At 34.8% G+C, this 14,093-nt stretch overlaps 1 protein-coding gene across 1 annotated transcript in view; it reads left to right on the forward strand.

Moving 5' to 3' along the window:
- Positions 1-14,093, forward strand: part of LOC150106614 (beta-hexosaminidase subunit alpha-like) — a 261,896-nt gene that overhangs the window by 87,282 nt on the left and 160,521 nt on the right. Inside the window, exon 6 of the mRNA XM_090393228.1 lies at positions 7,030-7,140. Coding sequence (XP_090249354.1) covers positions 7,030-7,140 — 111 coding nt within the window. The remainder of the gene's footprint in view (positions 1-7,029; positions 7,141-14,093) is intronic.

The following is a 14,093-nucleotide window of genomic DNA, read 5'->3' on the forward strand; positions in this document are numbered from 1 at the left end:
TCTCAGACTAGGTAGCTTCAAATACATTACTTCATTCATCCATACTTTCCTGCTAAGCTTCTACCCTTGCTGTTTGCATTCTTTGCTAACACCCTGTTTTTCTGTTCTGTTCATTTTAACCTTCTGAAAGTACAGTATCCTTTACAGTTTCTATCATTGTAATAATATATTTCACCAACAGTCTTTCTCTCTAATGCCTGTTGTTCTTGATGTTTCTGGCATTGAGAGACATGCATTGCAATATACTCTTGGGCCTACAAGCCCATTTAGTTCTGAAACCTGAGAAACTTTATTCAGCATTTTTTTTTTATTGTTCTCATTCGCACATTTGCTTACCCACATCCCCCTTAGTTTCTTTGACTTTGCATTTCTATGCTCTCACTGAATAACAGTTTATCAAAGTACAGAACTCCAAATCCATTTAAGTACAATTCATTAGTCATACACGAGTGTTTTTATCCATCAAATTCACTCCAAAAACACATCTAAAAACAATATACTCTATCTCTCTTACACAACCTAGGCATTGATTCATTTGTAGTCATGGTACTTCTCAGTTTAGTCCTGTCATACATTTAGCTATAGACACAAACTTTACTCTCTCTCTCTCTCTCTCTCTCTCTCTCTTCTTTTTTGTTTCTTCCAATAACTGTTTCTTATCCTCTCATATTCTATACACCAACATGCACTTTTTTAATCATTTATTCTGGTCAAAGTTAACTTTTTCACTTGATATTTTTGCATAGAATACATCACTCACATCTGTAATCCTTGTACTAGGGATGCACTTTATTATTTATATTATTATTATTATTCAGGCCTCCATGGAATCAAAAGACTCATCGAGGGGAGGTCCCCCCTAAGAAACACAAAATCTATCATACCACTCCTTAAACTCATTGACCATTCTCACTCTCACCACTCCATCAGGCAATGCATTCCACGGCTCAACCACCCTCCATGCAAAGAAACCACTCCTCATCCTCTTGCTCACAGTTTCCTTTCGTAACTTCCAGGGATGGCCTCTTGTCATCACTCCTTCCCGCTGTCCAACCAAGTGTCAACCCTGTAACCACCTCTCAACAGTTTAAAAGTCTCAATCATATCACCTCTCCTTCTTCTATCTACCAAACTCTGCAGTCCACATTCCCTCAGCCGATCCTCATAACCAAAATTGTATAGTCCTAAAAACATCTTTGTCATCTGTCTTTCTACCCTTTCCACAGTTAATTTATCCCCTTCAAATCCTGGGGACCAAATCTGAGAACAATAGTCTAAGTGTGGTCTGATCAGAGACTTATACAATGGAATGATAACCCTTTTATCTCTGCAGGTCAGTGTCCTTCTCATAATTGCAGCAATCCTCTGTGTTACCTTCACCACCTTTGCAATATGTCCCCTAAATTTCAGGTTTCTATCAATCATCAACCCCAGATCTCTTGTCTCCCCTACTTCCTTTAGTATAACTCCTCCCATAGAGTATGCAGCATCCCATCGATGTTTCCCAAACCTCAAGACCTTAAATTTTGCTGCATTAAACTGACATCCCCATTCATTTGCCCATCTATCTAGCTTATTCAAATCCTCTTGCAGGGCTACCACATCTGCACTATTACTAATAATCCTTCCCTGCTTCGCATCATCTGCAAACAACTGAATATCCCCTTGCAATCTACTGGCAATGTCATTGATATAAAGGTTAAACAATATAGGTCCTAGTACTGAGCCCTGTGGGACCCCACTTGTAACCTTCTGCCTCCTTGAAACTGCTCCACCATACACAACTCTCTGATACCTATCAGAAAGCCAATCCTGAGTTCGGTTGACCAATCTGACATCCAGACCCATGTATTGCAACTTAAATATCAGCTTATCATGTGGCAACCTGTCAAATGCCTTTGCTAAGTCTAAGAAAATTGCAGTATATGCCTTTCCCTCATCTAATGTTCTTGTAACTTTATTATAAAAGGCTAGCATATTGCTAAAACAAGAGCGCCCTTTCACAAATCCATGTTGTCTCTCGGAGATAACATTACCCTCATCTGCCCAATGCTGTATACGGTCCCTCACTACTTTCTCCAAGATCTTAACAACTACTGATGACACACAAACTGCCCTATAATTAGACACTTCCAGTCTGTTACCACCCTTATGCAATGGCACTATCTTACCTTCCTTCCATTCCCTGGGCACCTTTCCCGCAGCCAGACTTTCATTGAAAAGCCAGATTAAAGGCACTGTCAGTTTCCTAGCACATTCTCTCAAAACTCGTGGTGAAATACCATCCAGTCCCAAAGCTTTACTGACATCTAGAGTACTCAGTATCTGAAACACACTCTCCTCCTGTACCTCTAAACCTCGAACCTGTCCTATCCCTCTAGCATTAAAACTGACTCCTCTAGGATGAAATACTCCAATAAAGTGTTCATTGAACAATTCCACTATGTTCTCTGCATCAGTCACTCTATTCCCATTTTTATCCCACAATATCAGTCTTCCACAGTCATTTCTCCTCTTACTGGCCACATAGCTAAAAAATTCCCTAGGATTTTCTTTGGATCTTAGGGCCAATCTCCTCTCATATTCCAGTTTCTCTTTCCTTACCACACTAGTCACTCTTCTGGCCTGTGTCTTATATTCCTCATGCATCTCTTCACCTGTCTCCTTATATCTCTTCCATAGCCTCTTTTTCACATGCAATTCCTGTTTAATATTGTTTTGTCATCCACTTTACTCCAAATTGCGTCCTCTTCTTCACTCGTGGTATACAACTTACCATTGCTGATAACAAATATTCTTCCACAATTTCCCATGCACTAGTGATATCCCAGCCTTCCAATTCCTCCCTCCATGAAACTTCCCGAAGTTGACGTCTAAGACTATTATAATCACCTGTTTTATAATTCCACATAAGTTCCCGTCTCTTTGATACTCCTGCATGTCTATTCATTTTCCAAGTCAAAACCATATGGTCACTCTCTCCAACTGGGGGAGAGATGTCATCTCAGTTATTATCAATCTTCTGATGCTATAACCAAATCCAAAACTCTTGAACCTCTTGTTCCCTCTGTTACATGTTGCCTAAGACATTTGTCCCTCAAGAATTCTAGAAATTCAATTCCCCTATTGCTACATGCATCTTCCTCTCTCCAATTTATACTGCTGTAGTTAAAATCTCCCATTACAATCATTCTTCTTGCACTTGCTAAACTTAACTTTCTTAACTTCTCCTGGTCCCCATCCTCTGTGCTCCTGGGTCTGTAGCAACACCCCCACTAAATATCCTGTCTTGCCCACCTCTACCTCACACCATATGCTCTCAAAATCATTTGTCTCACTGCCTTCCAAAGCCTCCACTCTTAGAGGACATAGGTTGTCCATTATCATATATCCTGCCAAAAAATGCTGTACCCAGCGACTTCTATTCCTTTTATTATATCCTCTTCTGTCAACCATATCTCATTGATCCCAATAATTTTTGGCCAGTCTGATGCTATCTGCGCCACCAATTCCTCTCCCTTATTCCGGATACTCCTGGCATTAGTATAAAGCATATAAATGCCATTGTTTCTATACCCAGCATTATCCCCTCTAGACTCGACTGGGCTCAGTGTTACCTGATGTCGTCTCCCTTCTCCCAAGTATCCATTCCCACAAGAGGCCACCCCCTGCTATCATCCTCCCTGGGACACACTGACTTGTTCAGAACAGCAATCTCTCCAGATGCCTATGTCCTTCCTCATTCAAATGTAAGCGGTCTCCCACATACAATTCCTCTCTTTCCTCAAACACACTCCAAGCATCCACATATACCAGTCCTCTCTTGTCACACATTCTAGCTATTATGTCATTCAGTATTACTGCTCTTCTGCTCAGCTCGTCATTATCATACCTAGGCAACACGCACACTATTTTTCCTCTTTCTGTCTTCTTCCGTACAGCCTCAAGCAAAAATCTCATATCTCTCGCTGCCCAACTTACATTACCACTCAAGTCATTTGTTCCTACCATCACAATCATCTCATTCACCCTTTCACCTCTCTTAATTGCCATAGCCACCCTTTCTATTGTTCCTCCTGGCAAACACTCCTCACGCATCCTGTCTTGAACACCACGGATCATTGAGTCGCCATACACTATACCTCTTACCATTCCCTCTCTCCTATTGTTTCCATTTTCTCCTCTTCTTTCATTCCCATAGGTCTCTCTCATTCCCTCTCCTCTACTGCTATTCTCTCTTCTAGCATCCCCATACTCCCTCTCTCCTACTGTTTCCATTCTCTCCTCTTCTAGCACTCCCATACATCTCTCTCTCATTCCCTCTCTCCTACTGTTTCCATTTTCTCCACTTCTAGCACTTCCATATCCCTCTCTTATTCCGTCTCTCCTACGGTTTCCATTCTCTCCTCTTCTAGCACTTCCATATCTCTCCTACTGTTTCCATCCTCTTGTCTGCTAGCATTCCCATACCTCTCTCTCATTCCCTCTCTTCTACTGTTTCCTTTCTCTCCTCTTCTAACACTCCCAAAATTCTCTCTCTCCCCTACTCTAATTCGCCTTGCATTTATCTCTTCCATTCTCCTAATCTAATCTTTCATACTTCTGCTCTCATTCACAAGACATTCCACCTCCTCTTTCAGCTCATCTATCTCCCTCTGCAGGTCAGTCACTCTTAATCTAAATTCACTCTCCCAAACAAAACCATCTCCTAAACTTTCACAGTCACTCACACTATCCACACTATCAACTATTATTTTCTCATTCACATATATATTTTTTTCATTCTCTCCTATCACACTACTTGTCTTCCTACATTCATTCCCCATTCCTGGAGCAACAAGGTCGGATATTGATATTTCTAATGCACTTATTTCCTCCAACTGCCTGCATTTTGCACACATACGCTCTCCGCTCTCTTTCATAAGCCACATATCCAATTCCCGAGACGCATATATGCCGCAAGTACTGCATGCCACAAAGTCCCACTTCTGATCATAAACTCATACTATACTTTCCTTATTATTCCTACTCACCTCTCTTTTCTTTCCTCACTTTTCTTTCTCTAATGTATCACTCGACAGACATTCCTCTAGTTCCTTTAGCTTGTTTTTATCCTTTGAAAGACTTCATGCCACTATTTTTCTTATCTTTCATCAATTCTTCTGTGTTATCTTTCTTAAGACTCATCCTTTTTATGATTCATATTTCCTTCAATTTCTCTCATTCTGCATTCCTTTATTCAATCTTTGCAAATACTCACATTTCTGCACCTGTTTTTTCACATTCAGAACACTGCTGACTTGCTTTTGAGACAAACTCTTCTGTTACTTGCTTTCATCACACTGGAGACAAACTCTGTTCATTTTTGCCTGTCACACACAAACTACTCACTTTCAATAGCAAATAGATTTGAAGGTCAAGTTAATGATGATAATGGCTTACAAGAGGATGGAAGTGATAGTGACACAGTACCTGCAGGATTATAGTTGATCAGCATATTATAGGAAATTTCCTGTAGACAATTTGTACTTGGAAATTCCCAGCAAAAAAACATTCATGACAATATAGCTCTTATTTTGTATAAATATCTGATCTTATGTTAAAGTTATCAAAAAAAAATAAAAAAATCATGCTTCACTACCTTTCAGTGAGGATTTCTTGATTTTATATAGTTGACCGAAAATCATTAAGTGATAAATGTGATGGGCAAAATAATGGAAACACTGGGAAAAGGCCGTACAAAGCAAAGTATGAAGCTACCACAAGTATGTCATTACTAATCACATTAAATCATTGAGCAGTGAGTCTAGTCCTCTACTAATAGTTACTGTGTGACTGAAGAATGAAAAGAATGCTGACCTGGTTAATTAAGAAACATCACCAAAAAAGTAGCAGAAGAAAAGCAGTGTCTAGGAGCATGATGCATAAACATTTATAAACACATTTTCAGCATGATAGAACATATGATCACAGCAGATATCCTGTGTTATCTACTGTTGATCTGGGATATCATAGAAAAGATATCATGTGCAAATTACTCATAATTGTCAGTTGTATTTGATAGGGTTGGAATAAAGGGATAAATTATTGCAAATGATAGGTTAGCCTCTTATGGAGTGTTACATGTACTGTGAAATGATATTCTGCTAGATAAGTCATCCTTTAGAATGAATGAATGAATGAAATGTATGTATTTGTGGCACTTAAGAATCAGCATCAGTAATTTCTTGAACCTCATTTGGAGTTTAATTTGGCATTTTTATGATATGGGATTTCTGGCATTTTTATGATATGGGAGTTTATTGTGATGAATTTGGCCATTCATTCCATATTGGTCACTTTAAACCAATACTCGATTTTAATTTTAAAAAAACGAGTTGTTGTTATTGTATAAAATCAAGAAGCTATAAGAGCTTGATCAGAGCAAGATGTTGAAATTATATTATTTTGATCAGAGCAAGTTTTTACAAACATTCATGTCTTATGCGTAAATGTTTGTAAAAGTTTTGAGTAAACAGTTATTGTTTTTATCAACTGATCTACCAAGGCATTTGAGCTTTGGAGCCTTTATTCTTTTCTACTATAATGAAGTGATAAGCACTAAAATAATGTTACCATATGTCATGTCCTTCTAATCACTGGAATAGACCTGCCATGACATTTATAAAGAAGTCTTGAAAGAGATGTTTCAGACATCGTTTTCCATCAACGCAGCTTTGAGTTTATTATATTCCTGTACTTATCCTCAAGGGATTGTCTGGACTCTTGTTTAATCTATGCTTGCTGTTTGTGTAGGCAGACTCATGCGAACATTTAATTCCATTAGTATTTTCATTATATTTTCTAAATTTGTATATTGATATCCTTACATAGAACTGTGTTTTGTTGCCTTGTTAATTGTAATTATAACATCAAGAATAAAATAATCTTCAACTCACATAAAGGTAGAGCTTTACTTTGAAATGGAAAGAACTATGGTATTAATGTTCTCAGAAAACTCCCCCTTTTTTTTTTCTTTTTTTTTTTTAGTTTGCTGTGAATTCTACTCTCATTTTGGATTATCCACGGTTTTCTCATCGAGGGTTACTTGTCGATACTTCTCGCCACTTTGTACCAGTTAATGTTTTACTACAAAATCTTGTAAGTGCTGTTTTGTTTTATCATTATATTTTGATATAATTCTGTACTTTTTCATAAAACTTGGTGACATTTTATAAGTATGTTGACAAACAAACAAATAGTTTTATCTTTTTCTCATTTTCCTCTTCCTCAAAGAAATCCAAACTTTAATTTTTTATAAATGGTAAATTTCTCAAGATATAGATTTTTCTGATTTCAAAAATTCAGAAAAATGATCTAATTGCATTTTTTAAAAAAAATATTAATATTTTTTTAATTAACTAAGCAAAAAAATAAACTGATTGGTTGTAGTTTTTTCTTTCTTTAAGAGAAACTTGTGCCATAGTTATATGAATTATTTACACATAAACACAAGATAAATGGCCTTATAATCAAATAATTTATTTGATTATAAAGCCATATATTTCATCTTCAGTGGCAAAAAACAGTTGATACAATGTTTGAAATAGAATGAGCCATGTGATGTTATATTTCCAGTAATGTTATGTTCTAACTGAGGGAAAAGGTTAATCATAACCATATATATATATATATATACTAGGCGGCTTCACCCCCTGATGCCTACGGCACCCAATCCCCCATGTTCCGGACTGGTAGGCCGGTTCTCCTTGAATTCTGATGCCTCAACACTAAGGGTAGCCCTTGAGTTTCAAAGCGTTTCAAATAACTTGACAAAAACATTACATAAAAACATCACAAAAATGTTACCTAAAAACATTACAAAAATGTTACATAAAAACATTACATAAAAACGTTACACAAAAACATTACAGTCTACATCCGTTTCAAGCCAACGTCACATTTGTTGGCAATTTCAACTTATCATTTTATAGTATAGAGTAGATATATATATTTAAAAAAAAACTAAATGTCATACTCTACAGATCACCCAATAGATATAAGCATATTGTTAGTTTTTTGAGACCTTATGACTTCATAAAATACTGTTCTTGGTTTAATAGTAAGTATGTATATATGTTTTTTTAAAAAATTAATGATGAGTATTCTAATCAGACTTTCCCATATTTTTGACAACGATAGGCAGTCATTCCAATTCATATTCATGTGGTGAAGCACGGCTTCAGTATGCTCCTTAAACAGACATTCAAATTTGTATAAACAGCGATGTAGTAGACATGTTTCAGACCAAAGAATGTTGTGGTCTGTGTCTCTGTATTGAGCCAATCCAGATTTATCGGATTTCCTGTGTACATATATGATTGATGTTCTTGTATTCTCTTTTCTATTGAGCATCCAATTTATCCAAAGCAGTATAGATGGCAGTAACAAGTTCGGAACTTGGTATAAACCCAGAAGAAACATCAGAGAGTGTTTATCTTTTGAAGAGGGGAGAAAAGTTGAGAGTTTATTAATAAGTGTAAAAGTAGCTACAAAATCATGTTTCTTCAAAATTCTGGAAATCAGTTCTGAAACGCCTGAAATGTATGGGATTGGACCTCGATCCCATTGTACTGTTTCCTTGTTGTTTCAGTTCGGTTTGTAGGAATCACGCAGATGTTGTGTAGTCCTTTCTTGAGAAGTCATTTAATTTCATATATTGTTTGATATTTGAGAGTTCTTTCTGTAAATGATGAGGAGTTGAACATGAATTGGAATGACTGCCTATAATTTTCAAAAATATGAAAATGATAGGCAGTCTGATTAGAATAACACATCATTAATTATATATATATATATACTTACTATTAAAACCAGGAATGATATTTTATGTTTTATGAAGTCATAAGGTCTCAAGAAACTAACAAGATGCTGTATCTATTGGGTAATCTGTAGAGTATGATATAATTTTTTTTAATATATATATATATATATAATATATACAGATCATATATAATATATGATTAACTTTTTCTTCAGTTAGAACATAACATTACTGGAAATATAACAGCACACGGCTCATTCTATTTCAAATAAATCCATTGTTTGCATTCTACTTTGTATCAACTGTTTTTTTTCCCCTGAAGATGATCTGTAATTTTCAGACTGAAATATATGGCCTTATAATCAAATACAGTGGTATCTTGCTAATCCGAACTAATAAAAACCGTGCTTGTTTGGATTAGCGAATTTTCTCCCAAGAAAATTCGTTTTAAGACAAAAATAATCAGATTCTAATGGTACATCAATTGAATTCTGTAAATAAATGAAGTGACTGACAGAAAAAAAAAAGCTACTGTACTGTAATGTAAAACTTAAAAAAAAAATACAGTACACAACTTTATTTTAGTAAAAAATTTAGTTTGTATGTACTGTATTGTTGAGGATTCTGATTTCATAAAATTGCATAGTTCAGTACATAACTTAATTTGCATAAAAATATCACTTTCTTGTACACAACACACACAAAAAAAGGTTTTTTTATTTCTTTGTAAAAAAAAGTCACTGATTTTCTTTTGCTTCTTAGACGCTAACCTTTTTTCGAATGCTTCTTCTCGGAGATGTATTAGCAATAACATTTTGTGGAATGGCGTATCATTCTGCTTAGCCCATTCTATATGCATATTAAAACTGTCAACTGCCTCTTCATGTTTTATTTTTTTTTCTTAGAGTTCTTTATTGTCATCATCATCTAATTCATTCTGTAGCGTCATATTTATAATTTCAGCATCTGATTTGATTTCGAACTCACTTTCGGTTCTACTTGTAATCTACAGTATAACCATAGAATCGACAGTATGAAAAAAATACTGTACTTTGATAATAATAAAATAAATAATAATAGTTAAAATAATAATTATTAAATAAAAATAATAGTAGACAAAATAATAATAATTTGTAATAAATAAAACTTGTTTTTTCTTTCAAACTGCAGTTCGGATTACTGGAGGGTTTGGACTAAAGAGGTCGAATTAGCGAGATACCACTGTAAATTATTACCTTTACCTTGTGTTTATGTGTAAATAATTCTTGTAGTTTTAACTAATTATGGTGATAAAATACTAAAATAATGGTAATTAAATCACTAATTGAGCATTTACTTTAATGAATTATCATCCAGTAAATGAGTATTCAACCAGGTAGAAAATGATATTTTAATGTGAAATTTAGAAATTTGAAGCAAAAATGTAAATTTTTATTTAGTAGTAAAGTGGATTGAGGGAGAATATTGCTAATGATATTATAGGAAATTTTACAAGAGTATTGAACAAGAATAGGAGCAAAGATACAGGAGGCAAGGTTGAGATAGTTTGGTCATGTGATGAGGAGGGAGGAAGAGTATGTGGGAAGAAAGGTCATGCAGATGGATGTGCAGGGGAAGAGGAAGTGTGGATGGCCAAAGAAGAGATGGAGGGAGATGGTGGAGGAGGACTTGAAGATGAAGAACTTGGATGTGGCTACAGCTCAAGACAGGAAGTTGTGGAGGAGACTCACCATAAACAGCGACCCTACTTAAGTGGGAAAAGCTGCAGAAGAAGAAGAAGATTGAACAAGAATGAGGGTAGAAGAGCTTGAAAGACAGCAGAATCGTATGATAGAAGTGTCTATATGGAAAGTTTTTTTTTTTTTTTTGTCAAGTGTTTTATGAAATAAGAAGTAAATAATGTTTAAATAACTGCATGTCATCGATTTGTATATAAAATTCAATCAATCATACAATTATCTTATAATTAAATGGTTTTATATATAAAATTAGAAATTTTATATAAAATTGTCAGTTTAAGTCTTAAAAGTCAGTCATTTATTCTAATTGAGCTAGAAATGATCCTTAGCTAGGATGAATTAGTTTTTTTAGAAATTTGAAGCAAAAATGTAAATTTTATTTAGTAGTCCAATTGAGGGAGAATATTGCTAATGATATTATAGGAATTAAATTTTACAAGAGTATTGAAGCGCTTGAAATTCAGCTTGAAAGACAGCAGAATTCAGGTTGTCTGGTGTAAAATAGAAGGTATTAAAGGTGAAATATGTTGCTGGGTGTGGCTATAGGTCTGGAACTGGAGAGAGATGAGGGAGTGTGTTCATAAATGAGTACTAACAAATTTCCTTCATGGGTGCATGGCAAATGATTATTATAGAGTTAGAAGTAAGGAAGTATACATGAGAAGAAAGGCAGGGAATTCATTGAATTACTAAAGGAAAGTTATCTGAGGTAATATGTGATGAAGAAGAAAAGGAAGACTTGACTCAGACCTCAGATTAGATCTGGTTATAGCATTTGAGTATGTATTCATTAATGATGTGACTGCCCTTCTCCTATTGGAAAGAGTTACAACTTGGTAAGTAACCAAGAATGTGATGGTTCCAGTTCAGAAGGTGCAGGGAGGGGGGGGGTATGTTAAACTACAAATGGTGAATTATAAAGGCTGAGAAGAAAGTTTGGAGTAATCTTCATGGTGTTAGATGTTGCAAGGGAAGGACATCAGCACTGCATGGGAAATGTTAAATAATTAAATTTGTTCTCAGAGTTACAAAGTCATTAAATTAGTTGAAAAATAAAGAGATAAGTAAGCACATCTATTTATTTCCCAACTAACAGTCTCTTTTCTTCAAAAGTTTAGTGAAACATTTGGAAAAGAAAAATAAATAATATAAAGCACATGCTAGAAGAAGGAGAAGAGTTTGGAAGAAAGCAAAATGAGATTGTAAGGAGGAGTTAGCTAAACAGATTAAAGAAAAATCCTAGACAGATCCATCATTATGTTGCAAGTAAATGAAACAGTATAATAGAATTAGTTATTGGGTAGTTATTCTTAAAATAGTACTTGACTGTATAAACAACACAAGAAACAATTGAATAAATACTTTATTGAGTTACTAATATTTTCCTGGATTTCAAACAAGTATCTGCAGAGCACAAATTATAATTGTAAATGTAATCTAACATATTTTGGACAGGCAGAATATTCTGTGGAAAAAAGATTAGTGAACATCAGTATTACATTGAATACCTTAAATGAATGTCTCTACAACAAGAGTTCTGAAGTCCTGTTATGCCAGCCTAATTTGAATCAGAATGATTGCCTCTCTCTCTCTCTCTCTCTCTCTCTTTCTCATCCTATATCAGAAAGGATTTATTGTATATTTCATGTGATCCTTCTAGAGTACAGTACTTCCTGTTACTGATTAATCATTTGTTGTATTTGCTTTGTGTTCTGTCTCCTTGAATTTGCTTGTCTGTTCCACACTATTAATGCACTGTTAGTTTTGTTACAAAATATTTATGCTAATTTCATTAAAGTTATGTACATGTCTTACATGTTTTCTTGATCACTATGTCACAGTTCTATTAAAATTAATTTGTATTAGATCATTACTGCCAGTTTGGCTTCTCAGCTTGGCCTGTGAAATTAGAAAAGGGGAGCAGCCAGTTAGAATTATGTATTTAGAAATTTCAAGGAAGATTATTTCATTGTTTTGTATGATTAGAATGTATATGATCAACTTTCAGAGATAAATTCATATTTGTGAATTTAGGGACACAAAACACACGTGTTGAAAAGATTATTTTACTGATTAATAATAAAATAATAACTTGACGTTTCGACCCCTGTATTGAGGTCATCATCAGAAGGATACATGTGTATAAGAACCAAGCTACATGCTGTTGCGCTCTATACAGGTAAATTACATCTACGTTGTTAACTAATCTTTTTTATTAGCCTGCCCTCTAGTGACTAAAAAAAAAAAAATTGACAATAAAAACTACAATAAACTCTGCTAGAGTCCTCACGTACTAGGATTCTTCTGGAATTATACAGTTTATATTGTTATACTACGATTATCTTCTGGATTTCAGAGATAAATGTAAAGGCAGCAAATGAAAGCAATAAAATGAGGCAAGGAAATCTTGAGCCAAAGCTGATCATATATTGGAGACTCCTGGTCTGATAACCTTTGGTATGGAATATCAGACCTGACAAAAGCACATGTTTGCTCTTCTTTTGAAGGGCATCATGTAATATGGAAATTCTTGGGTGAGCTGTGTTCACAGAGATTGCCAGGTGAAGTCCAGCAATGAATAACAGATGCACTTACCAGCAGGTACTCAATGTTATTATTAGCTTTTGCTCTTTTCCTCAAATTTGTGAAACCATTTTCTGTATATATCTGTTATTTATTTCTCACCCTACTCTGCTGTTTAGATCTCACAAGAACTAGCTTTTAATTTTTCTTTATGTAAGCTGCCTTCTCTAATGACTTGAAAAACTTCTATAATTCTTCTTTATAGAACCTATTGCAGGACTAGACAAAAAATTAGTCTTCTATTAGTAGAATAATTATTACTATATTTTATATTATATTATTATATTATAATATAATATAAATATTACTATATTTGGAATTGCATGTTCGTGCCATTCATGTTTAGTGCTGAGTACTATAATTCTTCTTTTACCTGATCACTATTGCTAATGCATGATATCTTATAGTTATCATTTAGCAGTATCTTGCATGTTCCTGTTTTCATCTTGGTAATACGAAGTATGTTGAAATGGCATTTCTGTAATTTTTATGTACTGATACTTTTCCATTGATACATACTTCTCATGTTGATAGTGCCCATGTTTATATTTGCTGAGGTTGAATTCTAGTAGCTGACTCTTCACTGCTTGTCTTGGTTCCCTGAAAAAAAAACAAGGAACTTGTTTAACTGGTCCTAACTAGAATGACATTTGATCACATTGTGCTATCATTTTTGTTTATGGTTTAAGCCAGTACAGAATACAGTTTGGTCAAGTATGTTCCAAATTGCCAGCTTATCCTTGTTCATTCGGTATTCAAGTAGGAACCTAATAATGAGGTGCATTATAAGATGATAAGGATCAGACATTGGGTCAAAAGCCTCGGTCAGTTCTTAAATGATCCTTGTTGTTTATGTTAATGTTGACAGTTTGTATTATTGTCACACAAACAATAAAAATAGAGGCAGTTAATTATGAAGAATTGGAATTTGAGCAGGATGGACTGGTTGTGTGTGATAATTATTACAT

Source organism: Typopeltis vanoorti, chromosome 5 (genome assembly GCF_054136105.1).
Source record: "Typopeltis vanoorti isolate ZY-2024b chromosome 5, IOZ_Tvanoo_1.0, whole genome shotgun sequence".
NCBI classification, from domain to species: Eukaryota; Metazoa; Arthropoda; class Arachnida; order Uropygi; family Thelyphonidae; genus Typopeltis; species Typopeltis vanoorti.